The sequence below is a fragment of the Oncorhynchus keta genome, chromosome 12, assembly GCF_023373465.1.
Source record: "Oncorhynchus keta strain PuntledgeMale-10-30-2019 chromosome 12, Oket_V2, whole genome shotgun sequence".
Classification (NCBI taxonomy): domain Eukaryota; kingdom Metazoa; phylum Chordata; class Actinopteri; order Salmoniformes; family Salmonidae; genus Oncorhynchus; species Oncorhynchus keta.
Window position 1 is genome coordinate 46191763 of NC_068432.1, and position 26518 is coordinate 46218280.

The 26518-nt window shown below is 44.0% G+C and overlaps 2 protein-coding genes across 7 annotated transcripts in view; one reads left to right on the forward strand and one right to left on the reverse strand.

The window, feature by feature from the left end:
- The window catches only part of LOC118391565 (zinc finger protein 462-like), a 76301-nt gene that overhangs the window by 15486 nt on the left and 34297 nt on the right, over positions 1 to 26518 (forward strand). For all 6 annotated transcript variants that reach the window (XM_035783071.2, XM_035783066.2, XM_035783070.2 and 3 more), the window contains exons 2-4: positions 16022 to 16278; positions 16492 to 21821; positions 22162 to 22299. In XM_035783071.2, coding sequence (XP_035638964.1) covers positions 16053 to 16278; positions 16492 to 21821; positions 22162 to 22299 — 5694 coding nt within the window. In that variant the 5' untranslated portion in view covers positions 16022 to 16052. The remainder of the gene's footprint in view (positions 1 to 16021; positions 16279 to 16491; positions 21822 to 22161; positions 22300 to 26518) is intronic.
- On the reverse strand, positions 2437 to 3097 carry LOC127906514 (uncharacterized). Its single transcript, XM_052458738.1, has 2 exons — positions 2904 to 3097; positions 2437 to 2809 (listed from the first exon to the last, which is right to left on the reverse strand). The coding sequence occupies exons 1-2, from the start codon at positions 3095 to 3097 to the stop codon at positions 2437 to 2439; spliced, it is 567 nt and encodes a 188-aa protein (XP_052314698.1).

A 26518-nucleotide genomic window follows, 5' to 3' on the forward strand; every position in this document is an offset into this window, starting at 1 on the left:
CTGTAAACTTTGCCAAACATTTCAAACTACTTTTGTAATACAACTTTAGGTATTTTTTAAAGTAAATAATCGATAAAATTGAAGAAGGGATGATCTGTGTTCAATACAGGAAGAAAACAAACTGACGCTAGCTTTCTGGTCATGCGCCTCTATCAAACAGTACACATGAAGTGACCCTCGTTCAAGATGGCCGTACATCTTCATTACACAACGGAATAACCTCAACCAATTTCTAAAGACTAGTGACATCCAGTGGAAGTGGTAGGAACTGCAAGCAAGTCCTTTAGAAATTTGGATTCCCATTGAAAACCCATTGAAAAGTGACCTCAAAAAAACAACAAATCTGAATGGTTTGTCCTCGGGGTTTACTCACAGACATGATTCAAACAGTTTTAGAAACTTCAGAGTGTTTTCTATCCAAAACTACTAATAATATGCATATCTTATCTCCCGGGGATGAGTAGCAGGCAGTTGAATTTGGGCATGCTTTTCATCCAAAATTCCAAATTATTCACATTATTCCATTTCTGTTAGTCACATGTCTGTGGAACCTGTTCAGTTTGTCTCAGTTGTTGAATCTTGTTATGTTCATACAAATATTTACACATGTTAAGTTTGCTGAAAATAAACGCAGTTGACAGTGAGAGGATGTTTCTTTTTTTGCTGAGTTTATTATGTACACTGAACAAAAATATAGACTCAACATGCAACAAGTACAAAGATTTACTGAATTATTGTGGTTAGAGCGCTGGGCCAGTAACCGAAAGGTTGCTAGATCGAATCCCGAGCTGACAGGGTAAAAATCTGTCATTCTGCCCCTGAACAAGGCAGTTAACCCACTGTTCCTAGGCCGTCATTGTAAATAAGAATTTGTTCTAAACTTGCTTGCCTAGTTAAATAAAGGTTAAGTAAAACAATGAAATAAGGAAATCGGTCAACTTACCACTCATGTATATAGTAAATAAGTAGTGAAACATGTATTATTGAGTAGAACTTGTAAGGTAGTGATGAATAGTAAGTTAATTGGTTAGAGGTTGTGGTAATATATTGCTATCTGTTGGTGATTAGAAACAATTGCATAATAGGAACTATTACAAATTGATGGTCCATGGAAATAAGTATTAAACCCTGTTCAAAACAGTCTATTTCTCAACAATCCCAGAATGGACTTAGTATTGGTATTAGTATGGATTTGGTATTAGTATGGGATTAGTGTTATTATGGGTGTAGTATCAGTATGGGATTAGTATTAGTATGGGTTTAGTATCAGTAGGGGTTTAGTATTAATATAGTATTAGTATCAGTGTGGGTTTAGTATTAGTATCAATATGGGTTTAGTATTAGTATCAATATGGGTTTAGTATTAGTATCAGTATGGGTTTAGTATTAGTATGGGTTAAGAATTAGAATGGGTTCAGTAGTAGTATAGTATTAGTATGGCTTTAGTATCAGTATGGCTTTAGTATTAGTATCAATATGGGTTTAGTATTAGTATCAATATGGGTTTAGTATCAGTATGAGTTAAGTATTAGTATCAATATGGGTTTAGTATTAGTATCAGTATGGGTTTAGTATTAGTATGGGTTAAGAATTAGAATGGGTTCAGTAGTAGTATAGTATTAGTATGGCTTTAGTATCAGTATGGCTTTAGTATTAGTATCAATATGGGTTTAGTATTAGTATCAATATGGGTTTAGTATCAGTATGGGTTAAGTATTAGTATCAATATGGGTTTAGTATTAGTATCAGTATGGGTTAAGTATTAGTATGGGTTAAGAATTAGAATGGGTTCAGTAGTAGTATAGTATTAGTATGGCTTTAGTATCAGTATGGCTTTAGTATTAGCATGGGTTTGGTATTAGTATGGGTTTAGTATTAGTATTAGTTTTAGTATGGGTTTGGAATTAGAATGGGTTCAGTATTAGTATAGTATCAGTATGGCTTTAGTATTATTATTGGTTTAGTATCAGTATGGCGTTAGTATTAGTATGGGATTAGTATGGTATTAGTATGGATTTAGTATCAATATGGATTTAGTATTGGTATGGATTTAGTATAAATATGGATTTAGTATTAGTATGTGTTTAGCATCAGTATGGATTTAGTATCAATATGGATTTAGTATTAGCATGTGTTTAGCATCAGTATGGATTTAGTATTAGTATGTGTTTAGCATCAGTATGGATTTAGCATCATTATGGATTTAGCATCGGTATGGGTTTAGCATTAGTATGGATTTGTATTATTATGTGTTTAGCATCAGTATGGATTTAGTATCATTATGGATTTAGCATCGGTATGTGTTTAGCATCAGTATGGATTTAGCATCATTATGGATTTAGCATCGGTATGGGTTTAGCATTAGTATGGATTTGTATTATTATGCACACATATTAATTATACAGAATGAGTAACAGTTTAATTGTAGCTAGGCTACTACAGTGTGGGGCACTGGGCCTGTATTTTGGGGCGTGGGGCACTGGGCCTGTGTTTCGGGGTGTGGGCACTGGGCCTGTATTTCGGAGTGTGGGCACTGGGCCTGTATTTCGGAGTGTGGGCACTGGGCCTGTGTTTCGGGGTGTGGGCACTGGGCCTGTATTTCGGAGTGTGGGCACTAGGCCTGTATTTCGGAGTGTGGGCACTGGGCCTGTATTTCGGAGTGTGGGCACTGGGCCTGTATTTCGGGGTGTGGGCACTGGGCCTGTATTTCGGGGTGTGGGCACTGGGCCTGTATTTCGGGGTGTGGGCACTAGGCCTGTATTTCGGAGTGTGGGCACTGGGCCTGTATTTCGGAGTGTGGGCACTGGGCCTGTATTTCGGAGTGTGGGGATTTTAGGGTGTGGGCACTGAGCCTGTGTTTTGGATTGTGGGGAACTGGGCCTGTGTTTTGGATTGTGGGGCACTGGGTCTGTGTTTTGGATTGTGGGCCACTGGGCCTGGGTTTTGGGGCGTGGGCCTGGGTTTTGTGGCGTGGGCCTGGGTTTTGGGGCGTGGGCCACTGGGCATGGGTTTTGGGGTGTGGGCCACTGGGCCTGGGTTTTGGGGCACTGGGACTGGGTTTTTGGGCGTGGGCCACTGGGCATGGGTTTTGGGGCATGGGTTTTGGGGCGTGGGGCAATGGAGTTTTATGTATAGCTTGCCTACATAAGTAACATTTTAACGGAAAACGCAGTGCAGGTTGTTTATGACATAACTACATACACTGGAAAACAAAGGCCCTGTGCAAGGTTGTTTATGAAGTTCTTACCTTTGGAGAATTGTTGTGTGATGTTAACTGTCACTGTCTCCCATAGATGGAGAGGAAACAGTAGTGAAAGGGAAGTCACAGGCCTAATGAAAGGAAGTTTAGAGAGGGGTCAAATATTATCCTGGTTCCAACGGTATCCACACCCAATAGATCTCAGTTGTTCAAACACAATTCCACTTTAACATTATGGGCTATTGTGTGTAGGCCAGTGGGGGAAAATCCATTTTAAATTCTGTCTGTAACACAACAAAATGCAGAAAAAGGGGGTGTGAATACTTTCTGAAGGCACTGAACTTCCATATTTAAAAAAGATACATTTTTACCGTGGGGTCATAGAGCAAAAGAGAGAGTATCTCCTTTCCATAAGATCGTATTAGTTTGTAGCCCAAATGGTTTGGACTCTACAGACAGAAGTTGGCACGTTGGCGCTACTGAGTGCAGATGTGTCCCGTGGGGCTTGTGGGGGTCGTAGAGAAAAACGGAGAACGTTCCGACGCTAAGGACGTTTTCGTGAGAAGATACTATGTATGTAGTATAGCCAAAACTATCCGTTTGAACTAGAGATTAGTTAGTTATTTTGGTTGCTTGCATAACCTTTGTGTGCACAGTGGGGGGCACCAGTCCCATTTTGAACCAAAATAACTAGCAAAGCATGCATTTGGAGGTCCTTTGGAGACCCTTTTTAGGTAACAGGCCCATGACATACTCAGTGATTTAGGAGCTTCTCTCCTCAGGTGTGCAACTTAGAAACAGGAGCAGCCCTGGGTCTGATAGTCTGGTCCGTTCAACATAAATAATGCACTTAGAATGTGATTGTAATTATATCAAGAATGTAAGGGGTCAAGTGTGAAAAATGGCATCCCATGCCACAGACAGAAATACAACACAGTGCAGCCGATTCGTGTCCGTTGGGCCTTTCTTTTATACCAAGGCACAGTGATGCATAATGTATTCCCTGTTCTCTTCCCTCGTCATGGTACCAGGGACACCTCTGACATTATAGAATAGAGACCTACACTAGGCCTACCTAACGATCATGTCAATTATTGTCATAAAGGCTGTGCTGGCCTGTTTTTATATGTATTATGAAACAGTAGCCTAATAAACTGCATGTTTTTCCGACTCGTAGTGGGAGGACCAAAAATTGTCTATATACATTGTGTGCAAAAGGCATGAGGAGGTAGGCGAATAATTACAATTTTGCAGATTAACACTGGAGTGATAAATGATCAGATGGTCATTTGCAGGTAGAGATACTGGTGTGCAAGAGAGCAGAAAAGTAATTCAATAAAAACAGTATGGGGATGATGTAGGTAGATTGGGTGGGCTATTTACCGATGGACTATGTACAGCTACAGCGATCAGTTAGCTGCCCCGATAGCAGATGTTTAAAGTTGGTGAGGGAGATAAAAGTTCAGCGATTTTTGCAATTCGTTCCAGTCACAGGCAGCAGAGAACTGGAAGGAAAGGCGGCCAAATGAGGTGTTGGCTTTAGGGATGATCAGTGAGATACACCTGCTGGAGTGCGTGCTACGGGTGGGTGTTGCCATCGTGACCAGTGAACTGAGATAAGGCGGAGCTTTACCTAGCATGGACTTGTAGATGACCTGGAGCCAGTGGGTCTGGCGACGAATATGTAGCGAGGGCCAGCCAACTAGAGCATACAGGTCGCAGTGGTGGGTGGTATAAGGTGCTTTAGTAACAAAACAGAAGGCACTGTAATAAACTGCATCCAGTTTGCTGAGTAGAGTATTGGAAGCTATTTTGTAGATGACATCGCCGAAGTCTAGGATCGGTAGGATAGTCAGTTTTACTATGGTAAGTTTGGCGGCATGAGTGAAGGAGGCTTTGTTGCGGAATAGAAAGCCGACTCTAGATTTGATTTTAGATTGGAGATGTTTGATATGAGTCTGGAAGGAGAGTTTACAGTCTAGCCAGACACCTAGGTACTTATAGATGTCCACTTATTCTAGGTCGGAACCATCCAGGGTGGTGATGCTAGTCGGGCGTGCAGTTGGAGGCCACGGAAGGAGTGTTGTATGGCATTGAAGCTCGTTTGGAGGTTAGATAGCTCAGTGTCCAAGGAAGGGCCAGAAGTATACAGAATGGTGTCGTCTGCGTAGAGGTGGATCAGGGAATCGCCCGCAGCAAGAGCAACATCATTGATATATACTGAGAAAAGAGTCGGCACAAGAATTGAACCCTGTGGCAACCTCATAGAGACTGCCAGAGGACCGGACAAAATGCCGTCCGATTTGACACACTGAACTCTGTCTGCAAAGTAGTTGGTGAACCAGGCAAGGCAGTCAAAAACCGAGGCTACTGAGTCTGCCGATTAAAAATATGGTGATTGACAGAGTCGAAAGCCTTGGCCAGGTCGATGAAGACTGCTGCACAGTACTGTCTTTTATCGATGGCGGTTATGATATCGTTTAGTACCTTGAGCGTGGCTGTGGTGCACCCGTGACCGGCTCGGAAACCAGATTGCACAGCGGAGAAGGTACGGTGGGATTCGAGATGGTCAGTGATCTGTTTGTTGACTTGGCTTTCGAAGACCTTAGATAGGCAGGGCAGGATGGATATAGGTCTGTAACAGTTTGGGTACAGGGTGTCTCTCCCTTTGAAGAGGGGGATGACTGCGGCAGCTTTCCCATCCTTGGGGCTCTCAGACGATATGAAAGAGAGGTTGAACAGGCTGGTAATAGGGGTTGCGACAATGGCGGCGGATAGTTTCAGAAATAGAGGGTCCAGATTGTCAAGCCCAGCTGATTTGTACGGGTCCAGGTTTTGCAGCTCTTTCAGAACATCTGCTATCTGGATTTGGGTAAAGGAGAAGCTGGGGAGGCTTGGGCGAGTAGCTGCGGGGGGAGCTGTTGGCCGAGGTTGGAGTAGCCAGGAGGAAGACATGGCCAGCCGTTGAGAAATGCTTGTTGAAGTTTTTGATTATCATGGATTTATCGGTGGTGACCGTGTTACCTAGCCTCAGTGAAGTGGGCAGCTGGGAGGAGGTGCTCTTGTTCTCCATGGACTTTACAGTGTCCCAGAACTTTTTGGAGTTGGAGCTACAGGATGCAAATTTCTGCTTGAAAAAGCTGGCCTTTGCTTTCCTGACTGACTGCGTGTATTTGTTCCTGACTTCCCTGAACAGTTGCATATAAGTTTGAATTTAGTTTTTTTCTTCTAATAAAACATTTTTAATTTGCACATTTTCCCAGCGGTGGTGTTTCCACCAAACAGACTTGTTTCAGGTCAAAATCAATGTGTGATGACGTAGTGCACACAAAACGGACTTTATCGCTTACATTTTCACATACCGATTGAAGTTCAATGTGTTTCCATCGCATTTTCAACTCTACCGATTAGTTTTGTCACAAAAACTGTTGTGTTATATAGGAAATGTGCCTACTCTGGTCTTGGCACCTGTGACCTAGCCCACATCTCCTGTATACGATGTGGCTAGGCTGTGCAGGTTAGCTATCTACATGAGATGATGATGGATAAGAGCCAGAGTATTTGTATTTGTCAAACGGCAGTCACGCATCGATCACCATGTCACCAGAATAAGACCAAGGAAGACCAGCAAAGACCAGCAAGGAAGAAGCCACTACAAAAACCTCCATAAAAAAACAGACTACGGTTTGCAACTGCACATTGGAACAAATATCATACTTTTTGGAGAAATGTCCTCTGGTCTGATGAAACAAAAATAGAACTGTTGGTCATAATGACCATCGTTATGTTTGGAGGAAAAAGGGGGAGGCTTGCAAGCCAAAGAACACCATCCCAACCTTGAAGCACGGGGGTGGCAGCACCATGTTTTGGGAGTGCTTTGCTGCAGGAGGAACCGGTGCACTTCACAAAATAGATGGCATCATGAGGATGTAAAATTATTTGGATATATTGAAGCAACATCTCAAGACATCAGTCAGGAAGTTGAAGCTTAGTCGCAAATGGGTCTTCCAAAAGGACAATGACCCCAAGCGTACTTCCAAAGTTGTAGCAAAATGGCTTAAGGACAACAAAGTCAAGGTGTTGGAGTAGCCATCACACAGCCCTGACCTCAATCCTATAGAAAATTTGAGGGCAGAACTGAAAATTGTGTGCGAGCAAGGAGGCCTACAAATCTGACTCAGTTACACCAGCTCTGTCAGGAGGAGCTTGTGGAAGGCTTCCTGAAATGTTTGATCCAAGTTAATACACAGAGTGTGTCTATATATAGAAAAATACAAATTGGGGTAATTGTCTTGCTGGAAAATCCATTTGCGGCCAAGTTTCATCCTCCTGGCAGAGGCAACCAGGGTTTTGGCAAAAATGTCCTGGTACTTGATAAAATTCATGACGCAGTTGACCTTAACAAGGGCCCCAGGACCATTGGAAGCAAAATAGCCCCATAATATCAAAGATCATCCCTACTGTAAAATATGGTGGTGGAAGTATTTTTTGCACATGCATTGTTATTTTGAAGGCCAAACCCAGCATTGGTGTGCGTGGCCAAACGTCTCTATTTCATGTCATCTGATAATTGCACCGCCTGGAGTTTGATACACTGTATTGGCACTAAGATTAGAACCGGTGCTATGGTTATATGACATGGAAAAAAAGAGCTCTTTGGATACGCACACCAATGGTGGGTTTTGCCTTCAAAAGAACAATGCATATACAGACAATATTAATATTACACTTAATTCCATTGACCCATTAGGCAATTTTATAGGTGGCAGACTCTTGCTTGTAACATATTCATTCTGGATTAGAAATATGAAAGGACAACATGTTGAACCATTAGGTCTGAAGTCTGAAGCTGTCTAGTGGTAGTCTTGTTTTTTCCATATTCATTCTGAAAGCCATGGGTTGAATATATAAATATTTGACCCATAAGGTCTGAAGTAATAAGCCTGAAGCTCAAAGTCTAAATCTAGTTTTGTGTTGACATTGCCGAGTCTTCATTGTACCATATTCATTCTGAAAGTTACATTTAGAATATATGACAATTAGCTTAACAAATGAACCCATATGATGTTCTGAAGACTCTGGATCTGTACAATGTTGACATAGATAAAGTGGCAGCTGTGGGAGAGATCTTCTAGACAGAGAGCTGTTGGAGAGTGCTTCTACATGAAGTGTCCGAGATTTGTGGGAGAGAGCTTCTAGAGGAAGTGTCAGAGAGCTTCTAGATGAAGTGTCATAGAGCTTCTAGATGAAGTATCAGAGAGCTGTGTGAGAGAGCGTCTACATGAAGTGTCACAGATTTGTTGGAGAGAGCTTCGAGATGAAGTGTCAGAGAGCTGTGGGAGAGTGCTTCTACATGAAGTGTCAGAGATTTGTTGGAGAGAGCTTCCAGATGAAGTGTCAGAGAGCTTCCAGATGAAGTGTCAGAAAGCTTCTAGATGAAGTGTCAGAGAGCTGTGGGAGAGAGCTTCTACATGAAGTGTCAGATTTGTTGGAGAGAGCTTCTAGAGGAAGTGTCAGGAGATCTTCTAGAGGAAGTGTCAGGAGATCTTCTAGAGGAAGTGTCAGGAGATCTTCTAGATGAAGTGTCAGGAGATCTTCTAGAGGAAGTGTCAGGAGATCTTCTAGAGGAAGTGTCAGGAGATCTTCTAGATGAAGTGTCAGGAGATCTTCTAGAGGAAGTGTCAGGAGATCTTCTAGAGGAAGTGTCAGGAGATCTTCTAGAGGAAGTGTCAGGAGATCTTCTAGATGAAGTTTCAGGAGATCTTCTAGATGAAGTGTCAGGAGATCTTCTAGATGAAGTGTCAGGAGATCTTCTAGATGAAGTATCAGAGAGCTGTGGGAGAGAGCTTCTAGGTGAAGTGTCAGAGAGCTGTGGGAGAGAACTTCTAGAGGAAGTGTCAGGAGAACTTCTAGAGGAAGTGTCAGGAGATCTTCTAGATGAAGTGTCAGGAGATCTTCTAGATGAAGTGTCAGGAGATCTTCTAGATGAAGTGTCAAGAGAGCTTCTAGATGAAGTGACAGAGCTGTGGGAGATTGCTTCTAGAGGAAGTGTCAGAGAGCTTCTAGATTAAGTGTTAGAGAGCTGTGGGAGAGAGCTTCTACATGAAGTGTCAGAGATTTGTTGGAGAGAGCTTCTAGATGAAGTGTCAAAGAGCTGTGGGAGAGTGCTTCTACATGAAGTGTCAGAGATTTGTTGGAGAGAGCTTCTAGGGGAAGTGTCAAGAGAGCTTCTAGATGAAGTGTCAGAGCTTCCAGATGAAGTGTCAGAAAGCTTCTAGATGAAGTGTCAGAGAGCTGTGGGAGAGAGCTTCTACATGAAGTGTCAGATTTGTTGGAGAGCGCTTCTAGAGGAAGTGTCAAGAGAGCTTCTAGATGAAATGTCAGAGAGCTTCTAGATGAAGTGTCGGAGAGAGCTTCTACATGAAGTGTCAGATTTGTTGGAGAGAGCTTCTAGATGAAGTGTCAGAGAGCTTCTAGATGAAATGTCAGAGAGCTTCTAGATGAAGTGTCGGAGAGCTGTGGGAGAGAGCTTCTACATGAAGTGTCAGATTTGTTGGAGAGAGCTTCTAGATGAAGTGTCAGGAGATCTTCTAGATGAAGTATCAGAGAGCTGTGGGAGAGAGCTTCTAGGTGAAGTGTCAGAGAGCTGTGGGAGAGAACTTCTAGAGGAAGTGTCAGGAGAACTTCTAGAGGAAGTGTCAGGAGATCTTCTAGATGAAGTGTCAGGAGATCTTCTAGATGAAGTGTCAGGAGATCTTCTAGATGAAGTGTCAAGAGAGCTTCTAGATGAAGTGACAGAGCTGTGGGAGATTGCTTCTAGAGGAAGTGTCAGAGAGCTTCTAGATTAAGTGTTAGAGAGCTGTGGGAGAGAGCTTCTACATGAAGTGTCAGAGATTTGTTGGAGAGAGCTTCTAGATGAAGTGTCAAAGAGCTGTGGGAGAGTGCTTCTACATGAAGTGTCAGAGATTTGTTGGAGAGAGCTTCTAGGGGAAGTGTCAAGAGAGCTTCTAGATGAAGTGTCAGAGCTTCCAGATGAAGTGTCAGAAAGCTTCTAGATGAAGTGTCAGAGAGCTGTGGGAGAGAGCTTCTACATGAAGTGTCAGATTTGTTGGAGAGCGCTTCTAGAGGAAGTGTCAAGAGAGCTTCTAGATGAAATGTCAGAGAGCTTCTAGATGAAGTGTCGGAGAGAGCTTCTACATGAAGTGTCAGATTTGTTGGAGAGAGCTTCTAGATGAAGTGTCAGAGAGCTTCTAGATGAAATGTCAGAGAGCTTCTAGATGAAGTGTCGGAGAGCTGTGGGAGAGAGCTTCTACATGAAGTGTCAGATTTGTTGGAGAGAGCTTCTAGATGAAGTGTCAGAGAGCTTCTAGATGAAGTGTCAGAGAGCTGTGGGAGAGTGCTTCTACATGAAGTGTCAGAGATCTTCTAGAGGAAGTGTCAGGAGATCTTCTAGATGAAGTGTCAGGAGATCTTCTAGATGAAGTGTCGGGAGATCTTCTAGATGAAGTGTCAGGAGATCTTCTAGATGAAGTGTCAGGAGATCTTCTAGATGAAGTGTCAGGAGATCTTCTAGATGAAGTGTCAGGAGATCTTCTAAATGAAGTGTCAGAGAGCTTCTAGATGAAGTGACAGATATCTGGTTTCTGTCAACATTTGGTTGTATGTTTGTTATTTGTAAACCTTTTCAAATATTAAATAATAATTTATTAATCACTCTTGTGTTGTGTCATCTCTCATGGACAACAATAGATTGATGTCCATGAGAGATGACACAACACAAGAGATAATGTTCTCAATCAATCCTGGATTAATAATTGAGGATCTCTACACCTCCATAACATGTCTGTAGTGTGTTATCAGTTAAATGTGGCCACATAATTGAATCTGCGACTTCCCTTGCCTGCCTCTCCTGTATACTGCATGAGATGGTGGATTGGTTGAGACCAGACCGACCAACGGCTAAGAACAAAACCTCTGTACTCTTAATCAGCTTAATGCTGGCTTATTCAAAGGCCCTCTTTCAGACAGGGCAGCTGCTGCCGCCAGGCCGGGCCCAGTATGAGTAGAGGGTGTGACTGCTGGCAGGCCTCGCCGATGCAGAGAGACTGGTTGGTGATTAACAAATGTCAGTAGACTTTGGAATCTGGGGAGCAGAATCAGGTGGCAGGGTCATGCTGGCCTGTTTTCCCTATCTTCCTCCCCTCTTTCCTCACTCCTCTCTTCCTCCCATCTTCCTATCCTATCTTCCTCTCCTCTCGTCCTCCCTTCTCTTCCTCACTCCCCTCCACGAGAGGTCGACCGATTATGATTTTCCGATACCGATTATTGGAGGACCAAAAAAGTCGATACCGATTAATCAGACAATTGTTTTACATTTTATTTGTAATAATGACAATTACAACAATACTGAATGAACACTTACATCAATAAAATCAATTTAGCCTCAAGTAAATAATGAAACATGTTCAATTTGGTTAATAAAATAATGCAAAAACAAAGTGTTGGAGAAGAAAGTAAAAGTGCAATATGTGCTATGTAAGAAAGCTAACGTTTCAGTTCCTTGCTCAGAACATGAGAACATATGAAAGCTGGTGGTTCATTTTAACATGAGTCTTCAATATTCCCAGGTAAGAAGTTTTAGGTTGTAGTTATTATAGGAATTATAGGACTATTTCCCTCTATACCATTTGTATTTCATTAACCTTTAACTATTAGATGTTCTTATAGGCACTTTAGTATTGCCAGTGTAACAGTATAGCTTCCGTCCCTCTCCTCGCTCCTCCCTGGAAACGCTATTAGCGCACGCTAACTAGCTAGCCATTTCACTTCTGTTACACCAGCCTCATCTCGGGAGTTGATAGGCTTGAAGTCATAAACAGCGCAATGCTTGACGCACAACGTAGAGCTGCGGGCAAAATGCACGAAAGTGCTGTTTGAATGAATGTTTACGCGCCTGCTTCTTCCTACCACCAGTCAGATACTTGTATGCTTGTATGCTCAGTCAGATTATATGCAACGCAGAACACGCTAGATAATATCTAGTAATATCATCAACCATGTGTAGTTAACTAGTGATTGATTGTTTTTTATAAGATAAGTTTAATGCTAGCTAGCAACTTACCTTGGCTTACTGCATTCGCGTAACAGGCAGTCTCCTTGCAGAGTGCAACGAGAGAGGGTCAGGTCGTTATTGCGTTGGACTAATTAACTGTAAAGTTGCAAGATTGGATCCCCCGAGCTGACAAGGTGAAAATCTGTCGTTCTGCCCCTGAATGAGGCAGTTAACCCACCGTTCCTAGGTCGTCATTGAAAATAAGAATGTGTTCTTAACTGACTTGCATAGTTAAATAAAGGTGTAAAAAAAATAAAAAATCATAATAATCGGCAAATCCGCGCCCAAAAATACAGATTTCCGATTGTTATGAAAACTTGAAATCGTCCCTAATTAATCGTCCATTCCGATTAATCGGTCGACCTCTACTCTCCACCCCTCTTCTCTGGCTCTTCAAGCTAAAGACTGCAGATGTTTCTCTGAGCTCTGAAAAAAGGAAGTTCAGACATGTTAAGACCTCCTTGTGGGGCTTAGTTGGCAATTTCAAAATATTTTTTCTTTTTCTTCCCAATTTGTTTTAAAGAAGCTGATGTGGTATCATTCCAAAGACCTGACCCTCTTAATTATTTGGTTATTTTTAAAGTCATTTTTTTTTGTCTCCAATAAATGTATTGTCATCAATGAATGAAAGGGCTAAGTCAGGAAGGCTGGCAAGTGCGAGGTGGTTTTGCTGAGCTACATTGCAGGCAAGGCAGGCAGGCTGAAGGACTTGAGACACAGTACATCTGGCAGATAGATTTCTGTCAGCAGCTCTCAAGTGACTGTCTGGGCTGTCTCAGGACCCGTCACAAATGGCACCCTATTCTCTATATAGTCCACTACATTTGACCAGAGCCCTATCGTTTGACCAGAGCCCTATTTTGACCAGGGCCCCATAGGGATCTGGTCAAACGTAGTGAATAGGGAGCCATTTGGGATGCAGCCTCTGTGAGGAGGATCTGATCTGTGGAGCCATGTTGTGCAGTGAGAGCACTGGCTGAACACCTAAGCACACATAGCTGGCTGGCTCCTAAAATGGCTGCCCTTGAAGCTCAAAGGATCTGCTGCACAGCTCAGTGCCTGACTGTCAGAGCGCCGACAGAGCAGATAAAAGCATTACAAATACCGTCCATTAACTTGGTGTGGCTGGCATGGAGTCACTAAACTGACACCAAGGGAGATAGTAGCAGGAACGTTCTTGATATCCATGTCAAGGATCCTGGCATTAGAATGCATCTTTGTTTTGTATTCCATGTTCCGAGTTCCGACGAGAGAGCTGCCACAGATCAACTTGACCCTGGACAACAATGAGGGAGCAGGAACTGGCTTCTCGGTACCCACTGGCAGGCTGCAGGGGCTGTTCCAGTGGAGATTGGTTGGTTACTGGACGGACGTTAACTGCTATGGTTTCATAACAGAGGTCTGCTGAACCTGCAGCCAAAAATAAGCTACATAGGGGCAATACCAAAACAAATGGACAGATGACTGAAAATAACGTCCCCTTCTACCACATTTAGCCATAGGAGAGGAGAAGTCACTGTGTCATTGGAGCTCTGCACCAGGTTACACTGTTCAACCTGTTATTTTGTTGCTACTATGGTGTATGTTTACAGGACCAGGTAAAGGAAGAGTTTGTGCTCAAACTCAAATGGACATTTACTGGCCACCATTTTGCCACAGGTGCAGGAGCTTCAGATAAACAGGATATATATTGGCCTTGTGGTGGTATTGCAAAGATCCTCCTAGGACAGGAATGCTGGTGGATGGCTCTGTGAGATAGGGCCAGGGAGTCGAATAACAGAGGCTTTCTAAAGTCAACAGCTTTTTAGTGCTCCTCTTCCTACCTTCTACTGTTCTGAACAGTATATATATATATTGAATAGGAACTAGTGCCGGTTGTATAGACTATTGCCATAAGGGCTGGTCAAATTCTATAGACATCTTACCAATAAATAACCCCCAGAATGCTATGTTATGATTGTTCTGCCAAGACCAAAGGATTATACAATACGATGCATATTTCACTGGGCTACACTGTGCTAGTAGAGGGAAGCAATAATCCTCGTTTGAATACATGCAAATATTAATGTCCTTGGTCTAGACGAATGCACAGCACAGATGACCTGTGGCAAATGTATTAAATATGGCCTGTTCTGCTTTCTGCAGAATTAGGCCTGGTGTTTTAGTTCAGCCTTCATTTAGAAAGTGTTAATAATAAAAAAAGAGAGTGCCCATCACACTGTGACGAGTTTGAATGTTAATGAGTTACATTTCAAGGTAATGCCGTGTGTCTCTCTGGGTGTCATCACACAAAGAAGTTTGGACAAGAGGCGAAACCCCTTTTGATGAAATAGTTGTCATAACTGCCACATAAACAGCCATTTTATGCCCCACTCATGTTTCACTCTCTGTTTTTTGCTTTTTAACTGACACGGACTGTAGACAGAGATGGCTAATTAAGACTGTCTTTTGTGATGCTCTAAAAACTGCCCTGTGCTATTTGTTTACCATCCATCGTTTTGGAAACATGTTTTAGAATGGGAAGCGGGTTACATTTGGAATTGTGTGTTTTTTTGCCACACTGTGTAATACTTTATTCCTCTTGGGACTAGTCTGTCCACAAGTTTGGGATTTATGTTTGTATCGTAACAATACACACCAGTGTGTGTTTATGTGGCATTGGTCTACATTGAAAACTGTCTATTTGAAACAGAGAAATGTCAATGAATGGCATATCGGTGTATTTATGTGCAGCAAGTCAGTTTGACCAACAAGCAATGCCATTGGTTAGTTAGAATGTCGAGGTCAGAGGTGACAGGTTATTATCAGTTGGTCCTCGCTATCCGTGAACCTTGGGACTTCTCTACCCTGTTTAAAATGTTTAAGGTAAGGATTATGGTTAATGTTAGGGTAGGGGTTAAGGATTAGGGTCGGGACGTCCCAAGGATACCAGATAGCACTGACCATTATCAGTTACATCAGTTGTGTGTTTCATCATGGAACAGAATAGCACCTCGGACACAAAGCTTTATCTTTCTCTCTGTGTGGATTGATTTAAGTCTTATTTGGGAGGGACTTGATGCAATCTGAGGGAATTGTATGTGTGTGTGTGATGTAAATATTGGGACGCAGTCTGACGGTTATGCGTCCCAAATACTACCCTAGTCCCTTTTTTAGCGCTCTACTTTTGACCACCGCCCATAGTGCCCTGGTCAAATGTAGTGCGTCATATCAGGAATAGGGTACTATTTGGGACGCATCCTGATGGCGCTGCTCTCCAGCTGTAGTTTATCCCAAGGTAATAAAAATGGAACAAATCAACTCAGTAATCCCTCCTCAGATTGCCCATTGTTCTTGGAACCATGCAGCAACAACAACAACAACAGATCTTCTTAGTATGCGCTGCAGTGATGTCAGAGCTGAAGAATCCAGCCGTCTGTAGATGTCTCTAATGTTGACGTGTGAGACCGAGGCAGAAACTGACCAATTCTCTTGTCTTGCCTTCTCCAAAATTGCTCTACTGTTGCATTTCTATCCCAGCGTTTTAGCCTACACTAATTTCTATACCAGGGTTTTAGCCTACACCGGTGCTAGACCTAAATACTTTTGTGTTTCCACCTATGTGGCCTAAATGTGACATGTTTTTTTGACTGAGACTGAGGCATCGTCCCTTCACTTTAATTTCTTTCCCTACTCACCCATTCTCTTCTCTTATGTTTTTCCTTTGCCAGGTTTCCCTGATTTTCCAGGGAGTCCTCAGCGATGGAGGTGCTACAGTGCGATGGTTGTGACTTCCGTGCTGAGTCATATGACGACCTCAAGGCCCACATCCAGGATGTCCACACAGCCTTCCTGCAGCCCACGGACGTCGGAGACGGAGAGGGGGGCGGGAGTCCCTGCCAGTCCAGGTCAGACTCTCTTAACTCCCCCAGCCAGACAGAGGGGGAGGAGGAGGATGATCAGAATGAATCTCCCCAAACTGAAACGGGTAAGGGCACTCCATCGACTGTGTTGTGTATGGACAAATGATTATGATTAATTATTATGACTGATATGTCTTATACTTTACATATTTATACTTGACATATATTTCTTATACATACATATTTTATATATTTATATAAAGATGCATATAATTATTAAAGGAAAGATTGATTCAAGTTTTACACTGGTCTCTTTTTTTCTTCTTTCTTTCCCACAGGCCACTGCTTCGAAACAGACTTTTCCAGCTCGAACCAAATGCCATACAACAAGTCAACAAACCAGTCCAACAAGTCAGCAAACCAGTTATTCCAGTGTAAGATCTGTGTCCGTTACTTTAGATCCAAATCTCTCTTGAGTAAACACACCAAGAAGGTACATGGAGCCACACTAAGTGGTGGGAGCTCACCAGCCTCCCAGGCGTCCAAACAGTCCAACTACAACATCCTTATCCATGACAGTCTCGGGAAAGTGTTCTCCTGCCAGTATTGTACATACAAGTCTCCACGCAAAGCCAGGATCCTGAAACACCAAAAGATGTATCATAAAGGGAAACTTAATCTGGACCCCTCAGAATCTCCGTCTGAGGCTGTTGAAGAATCTGAGGCATTGTCGTCTGAGGAACCCAGTGAGGAACTAGAAGAGGATGTGGTGGAACGTGGCATCTCGGAGTCCATGGTTAAACCTCTGGGAACGTCCAGGGGGAACCAGGCTCTTCGTGGTGAATGGTGTGATAACATGATGAAAAACAACAACATGGCGAAAAGGATCTCAGCCATCCACCCAGGTGGAGAAGGAGAGGGAAGCGCAGGCTCTTCTAAATCGGATTCCCCCTCTTCCCCAAGAAGCCCTCCTAACTCCAATATGGTTTCCAATGACCAGAGTGTTAATGAAGGCTCCTCAGTAGCCAACTGCTCAGTTTTCAAGCTCAGCAAGACCGCCTCTGGGATATCACCCTATCAGTATTCACAGATCCAATCGGTAGCGCCCAACAGCACAGGATCCTCCATTTTGTCTGAAAGGTCCACCTTCGTGATGTCTGATGTCTCCAACTCTGCCATAGAGATGGATTCAGGCATGCTGGATGACCCTAGGAGCACCTCTGAAGACGACGATGAACTGGGTGACGAGGATGACCCCAAATACACCGACCCGTCAGCCGGTGATTCTGCTAAGCAGCTTCTGTCTGAGGAGGATAACAAGATGCTGGAGACTAAAGGGATACCATTCAGAAGGTACATGAACAGGTTCCAATGTCCCTTCTGCTCTTTCCTCACCATGCATCGTAGAAGCATCTCCCGTCACATCGAGAACATACACCTGTCTGGTAAGACTACAGTGTACAAGTGTGACGTGTGCCCCTTCATCTGCACCAGCCCTCTCAAGTTAGGCACGCACAAGCAAAGCCACTCCTCAGACTGGGACACCATGGACTTGACCAGTGAAAGCCCAGGTCCTCAGAACGAGACTCCAGAACCAGTGAACGGAGGAAATGTTGCTGCTTCCAAAGTCAATGGGAAAAAGCTAAACAGTGTGCTAAATGACCTTAATCAGCAGAACCCTCACCGTTGTACTCTTTGTAGCTTCTCGACCACCACCCTGAAAGGTCTGAGGGTCCACCAGCAACACAAACACTCCTACTGTGACGAAATGCAAGCTGTCGTTCTGGAGGAGTCAGCAAATGAGCAGCAGGACACTGAATTAGAAACTCTCTCCAATTCTCAGAGCTTTGTACAAAAAACCCAGACTTCGATTCTTGGACTTGGATCCAAAAAGCACTTAACCGGGAAAACAGCAAGAAAGTCCATCAACGACCTACCTTTGGATCTGTCTCCCGTCAAAAAGAGAACTAGGATTGATGAAATCGCCAACAACCTTCAGAGTAAGATCAGTCAACAACAGGAGGATCTGGTGATTCATCTGGAAGAAATTGATGATGAAGAGGAAGGAGAGCTCAACATTGATGAAGATGCGGGCCGAGACAAGGAGGAGAATGACAGCGATAGTAAAAATCATGGCTACGTTTACAACAAGCTTTACGAAGGCCGGGTGGGGAAAAGAAAAAGAACTCTTACGTCAAAGCTAAGAAACATTCCCATTTCGCTGACACTCTCTGAGGATGAGGACAATGACTCTGCTGATCCTAAAGCTGATCTCCAGGACCAGAGCAGCCAAGACAGCCGGGACACTTCTTTCCATGAGAACCTGGACTATTCAGAGGTCTCTGGGGTCGCACGCTTCTATTGCAAGCACTGTGACTACCACAACAAGTCAGCCCGCAGTGTAAGCACCCACTACCAGAGAATGCACCCTTATATCAAGTTTAGCTTTAGATACATCCTCGACCCCGAGGATCAGAGCGCAGTCTTCCGTTGCCTGGAGTGCTTTATTGAATACACCAACTTCAACGATCTTCACGATCACTACATGGATCACCACCCAGAAGCCAGCAATGTGCTGAACTTCAACCAGCCAGATCTGGTGTACATGTGCCGCTTCTGTTCGTACACAAGTCCAAACGTCAGGAGCTTGATGCCCCATTACCAAAGAATGCACCCTGAAGTGAAAATAAACAACGCTATGATCTTCTCAAGCTATGTGGTGGAACAGCAACACAAGGGTGCAGAATCTCAAACTCTGAGAGAAATATTAAACTCCGGTCCCAAGAGTTTCACCTGTAGCTCTTCCACTTCCATGCCCAAGTCCTCATCCAGTCCTGCCCACAAAAATGCTGCAAAGACGCAAGATACAACTGCAGAGACGGAAGCCCTGAAAGAGGGTGGTAACGTTGTGGTGTATGACTGTGAAGTATGCTCCTTTGCTAGCCCTAACATGCACTCTGTTCTAGTTCACTATCAGAAGAAGCACCCAGAGCAGAAGCCCTCGTATTTCCGCATTCAGAAAACTATGAGGGTTATCACAGTTGATAGGCCACTGTCAGCAGGTAGCTCTTCCTACAACGTCAACATACCCACCCCTGTGAAGTCATCCAGCGCCACAATGCCATTTGGTACGGATGAGGAGATCTACTACTGTAAACATTGTGTTTACAGCAACCGCTCTGTTGTGGGTGTTCTTGTCCATTACCAAAAGAGACATCCAGAGATAAAAGTGACAGCGAAATACATCAAGCATGCCACTCCCACCCCTGGGTTGATGAAACTAATGGATGAGCTACAGATTGCACCTCCAAAGCAGTTCCTCAGACAGTTCAACAACAACGGATTCGATGGATCCAGTAATTCCCACGGTAGGGTTGGCACAGAGAAGGGAGAAGCAGAGATGCTCTTCTTCTGTCAGCACTGTGACTATGGGAACCGCACTGTAAAAGGAGTGCTGATTCACTACCAAAAGAAGCACAGGGACGCAAAGTCGAATGCTGACCTTGTACGCCGGCACACTGCAGTGGTCCGCAGTCAACGAGAGCGAGCTCAGATGGGCCAGTCAGGCACTGCAGCCTCTGCCATTGCTCCTGCTGCTCCTGCTGAGATAGAGACGTCCTCCGAAACCCTTCGCTCATTGAAGTGCAGGCACTGCTCTTATACATCTCCATACGTGTATGCCTTGAAGAAGCACCTGAAGAAGGATCATCCTACTGTGAAGGCCACAGCCATGACCATTTTACACTGGGCGTACCAAGATGGCATCCTGGAGGCTGGTTACCACTGTGAGTGGTGCATCTATTCCCACGGAGAACCCAACGGGCTGCTCTTGCATTACCAAAGACGGCACCCAGAGCACAACGTTGACTACACATACATGGCCAGCAAGCTGTGGGCAGGGCCAGATACTACTGCCTCCCAGCCGGGAGGGAACGCTGGGGACACTAAGCACTACCAATGCAGAGATTGTGCCTTCGAGGCTTGTTCCATCTGGGATATCACCAACCACTACCAAGCTGTCCACCCCTGGGCTGTCAAAGGGGATGAGTCTGTGCTACTGGACATCATCAAAGGTCAAAGGTCCCAAGTGACACTCCACCCGTCGATGGCTAAAGGACCACCTTTCACTTTTCTTCCGATTGCGCACGATGAAGGCTCACTGGATATCCCTACGCCACCTCAAGAACACCTCCAACACCATCCCAGGCTCTCCCACACAAGCAGCTCTATTTCAAACAGCCCGTACCAGTGCACTGTATGTCTGTCTGAGTATAACAGCCTACATGGACTTCTGACACACTATGGCAAGAAACACCCAGGCATGAAAGTCAAGGCGGCTGACTTCGCACAGGAAGCTGATATCAATCCAAGTTCGGTTTACAAGTGCCGCCACTGTCCGTATGTGAACTCACGCATCCATGGAGTTCTCACTCATTACCAGAAGAGGCATCCGTTGGTGAAGGTCACCGCGGAGGACTTCTCAGATGATATAGAGCAGGTTAAAGATATAACTGACGTGGATGACAAGTGCAAAACCCAAAGACAGGGCTATGGTGCGTACAGGTGCAAAATGTGTCCTTACACTCATGGGACATTGGAGAAACTGAAAATTCACTACGAGAAATATCACAATCAGCCAGCTTCAGATATGTTCAAGACTCCCCACATGCAATGTTCCACAGTGAAAGATGAGCCGGTGGCTGAATGCAGTGCCACGAGTCTATCGTCAGAGGTACAAGAGGTCAGCGAATTCGAACTTGCTCTCACCCAGTTTCCCATCAACAAAGGAGAGGCCCATGCTGTGTTTAGGTGTCAGCTCTGCAAGTACTTCTGCTCGACCAGAAAAGGCATAGCTCGACACTACCGCATCAAACATAACAATGTCAGAGCTCAGCCGGAAGGCAAGAACAATGTCTTCAAGTGTGCTCTCTGTTCGTACACCAATCCCATTCGCAAAGGCCTGGCGGCTCACTATCAGAAGCGTCATGACATTGATGCCTACTACACACATTGCCTGGCAGCCTCCAAGACGTTGACGGAGAAGCCCAGTAAAGTGGTGGTGCCCTTGGCGTCGGAGGCGGAAGGGTCGGAGCTGACCGAGGAGTTACGATTGGCCGTGGAGAGGAGAAAGTGTTCACTCTGTGCTTTCCAGGCCTTCAGCAGGAAGAGCATAGTCTCCCACTACATCAAACGCCATCCAGGAGTCTTCCCCAAACGGCAACACTCCAGCAAACTCGGACGCTACTTCACTGTACTCTATGCCAAAGAACCCGAACCTATCGAAGAGGTGAACAAAGTGGTGGAGGTTGAACCGAAGCCCGAGCCAGAGGGAGAGGTTGCCGAGTGGCTGCCGTTCAAGTGTCTAAAATGCTTCCAGCTATCCTTCAGCACGGTCGATCTGCTCTCCATGCACTACAACGACCATCACAGTGGCAAGGACCTGAAGCGGGACTTCGTCATCCACCCCAGCCTTACGGAGGATGGGATGGAGACAGAGCTCTATCAGTGTGCCCACTGTGAGCTGAAATTCCTGGGCCTTCCTCTCCTCAGCACTCACCTGATGAACCATAACGAGGAGTTCCAGAAGAGGGCGATGAGGCAGGAGAGGAGGAGGCAGCTCCTCAGCAAGCAGAAGGCATCTGAGCCACCGGAGACAAAGACTGAGAAGGTGAGTTGTACAGTTCAAGGACAAGTTATTTATCACCTCAGTAAAATACCTGATGTGGGGGGAGTCGAATGAGACAGGCATAATAAGCAAGACTATAGGGAGTGTTTATCTTAACTCTGCATTGTTGGCAAAGGACTCGTAAGGAAGCATTTTACTGTTAGTCTAAAATGTAATGGCGAAAATAGCAATGTTACCCATAGTATTGAATAACGAATATGAAATGTTTTAAGTATTATTTTAAGAAATTTCATCAGCAATAGAAAATATAATTGCAACTGGTCTTGAGCAACTTGTTTACAATTTTGTCTGACCCCCCCCCCCGGTTTCCCCTTTCTTTTAGCTGGTGAACAATGCTGACAAGGCTCCGATCGGCTACAGGTGTAACTTCTGTGTGGAGGTCCACCCCACTCTCAGAGCCATCTGTAACCACCTGAGGAAACACGTCCAGTACGGGGAGGTCAAGGAGGGCCATGTCAAGGTAATGATGATCACATAGCCAAGGGTTTGGTAACATACGGGTGTCACACATACTCTTGACGACTCTTACAGTGAATTATAATTGCATCATAATGCCTTCTACCTGCAGCTGCAGGCTCTAAGTATAGGGGTTTTATCAGTATTCAGTCACTAGTTCATTTAGACTATAGAGGTAGTAGGTTTATTGCTTATATAAATGCCTTATATGCATATTATTAATGTACGTGCATTAAGATAGTTAAATACATTCTTACAAATAGAAGTATAATTTATTATTATGCGTGTTTTCATCCCATAACACATTTAAGCCCTTTACCTCTCATTAAAACATGATCTCAGCTGAAACTGAAAGGTTACTTCTGAAGCTGCTTTTTAAATATTTAAAATTCCCCTAAAACGTATCTCTAAAAGCCACTGTGTCCCCCGTTTTCTTTGCTTCAGAGTCCGTCATGACTTCTGACTCCTAGCCCTCAGAGACTCCCACACTGCTGAGGTCGGTTTTTAGGGGGCAGCAGGGTTCTGTTTTTAGTTTTGTTTATTGCAACGGAGGCCCCTGGGTAGGCAGTCTGTCAACTTCCCCTGGAGAAAACAAGTGAGGTAGTCCCTCCCTCACGTTGCAGGGCAGGCAGGCACCTGGGTAGACAGTGTCAACTTCCCCTGGAGAAAACAAGTGAGGTAGTCCCTCCCTCCCGTTGCAGGGCAGGCAGGCACCTGGGTAGACAGTGTCAACTTCCCCTGGAGAAAACAAGTGAGGTAGTCCCTCCCTCCCGTTGCAGGGCAGGCAGGCACCTGGGTAGACAGTCTGTCAACTTCCCCTGGAGAAAACAAGTGAGGTAGTCCCTCCCTCCCGTTGCAGGGCAGGCAGGCACCTGGGTAGACAGTGTCAACTTCCCCTGGAGAAAACAAGTGAGGTAGTCCCTCCCTTCCATTGCAGGGCAGGCAGGCACCTGGGTAGACAGTGTCAACTTCCCCTGGAGAAAACAAGTGAGGTAGTCCCTCCCTTCCATTGCAGGGCAGGCAGGGGGAAAAGAAGCCATAACTTTGAGTGCAGCGGATAACCGCTTGGACATTAGTATTCCACTGAGCTTGCCAGGGACTTGGCAAAGGGACGACAGGCCTGAAGATTTAAAGCCTCACCCAAAAAGGAAGCCAAATTAATGCCTGGTTGATTCTGCGGGCCATGCCACTCCAGGCCGTTGTAATGGGGCGGCAGGGTAGCCTAGTGGTTAGAGTGTTGGACTAGTAACCGAAAGGTTGCAAGTTCGAATCCCCGAGCTGACAAGGTACAAATCTGTCGTTCTGCCCCTGAACAGGCAGTTAACCCACTGTTCCTAGGCCGTCATTGAAAATAAGAATTTGTTCTTAACTGACTTGCCTAGTTAAATAAAGGTTTGAAAAAAAATATATAGAAAATGCTGTATACGGAAGATGGCATGGCTGAAGTCCTGTCAGAAAGAGAGCGAGAGAAGCCATCTCCGTGATGGCACCATTAGGACTAGAAAACTAAACTAAACCACTCTGGAAATTTGCCCCCGACTAAGTGTGGTGGAAATATTTTGAATATGAAGAGAAAGTCAAATAGAGAAACACAGCTTATAGCACATATTTACACTGCATATTTGTTTCATATGAACATCTAGGCTATTACATGTTTGTGTACTAGTTTGTACTAGATCTCTTGTCATTTACATTGGCCCTGGCCTGTCCCCTAGCTCTCCCAGAGGGTGGGTGAGAATAGGCTGACGATGCAAGGCTGGCCAGCTCTGCGGACGCCCATCTTATTTATGGTCCTATGAAGTGCGGGGTCAGGTCCTTGAGCAGAAATAGTGAGCTTCCTGTAGGCCATAAAAAGCCACGTTGGTTGTCTGTTGGCCGTCATGTCAGTGTGAGAGAGCAAGAGAGAGAGAGGGAGAGTTTGCGAGGGGCCTAGGACAGAAAACACTTTGTGCTGCCTTTCCCAGATCAAGGAAGTGGGACATGCAGACCAGGACAGACCGTGGTCTTATTCATTAGGCGCCAAACAACGGAAAACGGACTGAAACCGGGAGGGACTACATGGACTTGCCCAGTCAGAAATACTAATTTCTGTTTCCTGTTGCAAAGCATTTAAAAACTTTTTTTCTTTCAATGGGCCATTGAATATGTCTCAGGCTGTGGTCTCTGGTCGCCTGGTCTCTGTCGTGGCGTCTTCAAGGTTAATGTCCACATAATCAACTACAGTCACAGGAGGGCAAAGTTAGTTCTCTTTGGCTAATAATGAGGAAGGTCTGTTAAAAAACAGATCCTACTTTAACCATCACCAACTGTCAGATTAAAGAAACCACACAGAAGACCTGGTTAGTGTTAGTGGTAACAGCAGTAGTAAAAATGTAGTAGTTCATTTTGTAGACCTTGGGAATTGGCTCCACTTTCACAGGGCGTTCTAAACGTTGACTAGAAAAACCAATCAGTGTCTTAAAGCCCTACTTTTACACCTAAACCATTTTGCTGTTCTCTACGGTATGTCTAATTTACTGTTCTCTACGGTATGTCTAATTTACTGTTCTCTACGGTATGTCTAATTTACTGTTCTCTACGGTATGTCTAATTTACTGTTCTCTACGGTATGTCTAATTTACTGTTCTCTACGGTATGTCTAATTTACTGTTCTCTACGGTATGTCTAATTTACTGTTCTCTACGGTATGTCTAATTTACTGTTCTCTACGGTATGTCTAATTTACTGTTCTCTACGGTATGTCTAATTTACTGTTCTCTACGGTATGTCTAATTTACTTTTCTCTACGGTATGTCTAATTTACTGTTCTCTACGGTATGTCTAATTTACTGTTCTCTACGGTATGTCTAATTTACTGTTCTCTACGGTATGTCTAATTTACTGTTCTCTACGGTATGTCTAATTTACTGTTCTCTACGGTATGTCTAATTTACTGTTCTCTACGGTATGTCTAATTTACTGTTCTCTACGGTATGTCTAATTTACTGTTCTCTACGGTATGTCTAATTTACTGTTCTCTACGGTATGTCTAATTTACTGTTCTCTACGGTATGTCTAATTTACTGTTCTCTACGGTATGTCTAATTTACTGTTCTCTACGGTATGTCTAATTTACTGTTCTCTACGGTATGTCTAATTTACTGTTCTCTACGGTATGTCTAATTTACTGTTCTCTACGGTATGTCTAATTTACTGTTCTCTACGGTATGTCTAATTTACTGTTCTCTACTGTATGTCTAATTTACTGTTCTCTACGGTATGTCTAATTTACTGTTCTCTACGGTATGTCTAATTTACTGTTCTCTACGGTATGTCTAATTTACTGTTCTCTACGGTATGTCTAATTTACTGTTCTCTACGGTATGTCTAATTTACTGTTCTCGACGGTATGTCTAATTTACTGTTCTCGACGGTATGTCTAATTTACTGTTCTCTACGGTATGTCTAATTTACTGTTCTCTACGGTATGTCTAATTTACTGTTCTCTACGGTATGTCTAATTTACTGTTCTCTACGGTATGTCTAATTTACTGTTCTCGACGGTATGTCTAATTTACTGTTCTCGACGGTATGTCTAATTTACTGTTCTCTACAGCAGGTCTAGGCAATGGGCGGCCCGCGGGCCAAAACCGGCCTGCAAGTGATTTGTTTTTGGCTTGCAAAGGTTTTATTAAAAAAAAATAAAAAAATATTTGGTCAAAGAGGACCAGGAATTAAGCAAGAAATTAGTTTAATTTAGGAAATATGTTCCCAAGTATGTCCACAAATGAAAAAAGAGACTGATGCGATCGTGTATCAATGTAGTCAAGGTAGGAAATAATTGTTCTTTTCACATACAATATCGTTTTGAGCTTAGTTGCGGTCAATTTGCAGTGTAAAAATGTTTATGATTATGTTCCTACCCCCTGACCATCCACTCCAACAAAGAAAGGCCCGCGGCTGAATCTAGTTGGCTATCCCTGCTCTACAGTATGTCCATTGCAGTAGGGAGGTTATTCAAATTTAACTTCAATCACAGCTAACAATATTGGTTTAAATAACTTTCAGGAATCAAATAACATATTCGACCATGATGGTGTGACTGACTAGGCTCAATCTCAAGTTCTGTACGCACCACGAGACTGTTAACCCAGTGAGCCAAAGCCTAAAGCAAGGTTAGTTTGGTAGAATGAACAGTTTTGAGTATATTAGTCAGGACGACCTGTTAACTGCCAAAGCATATG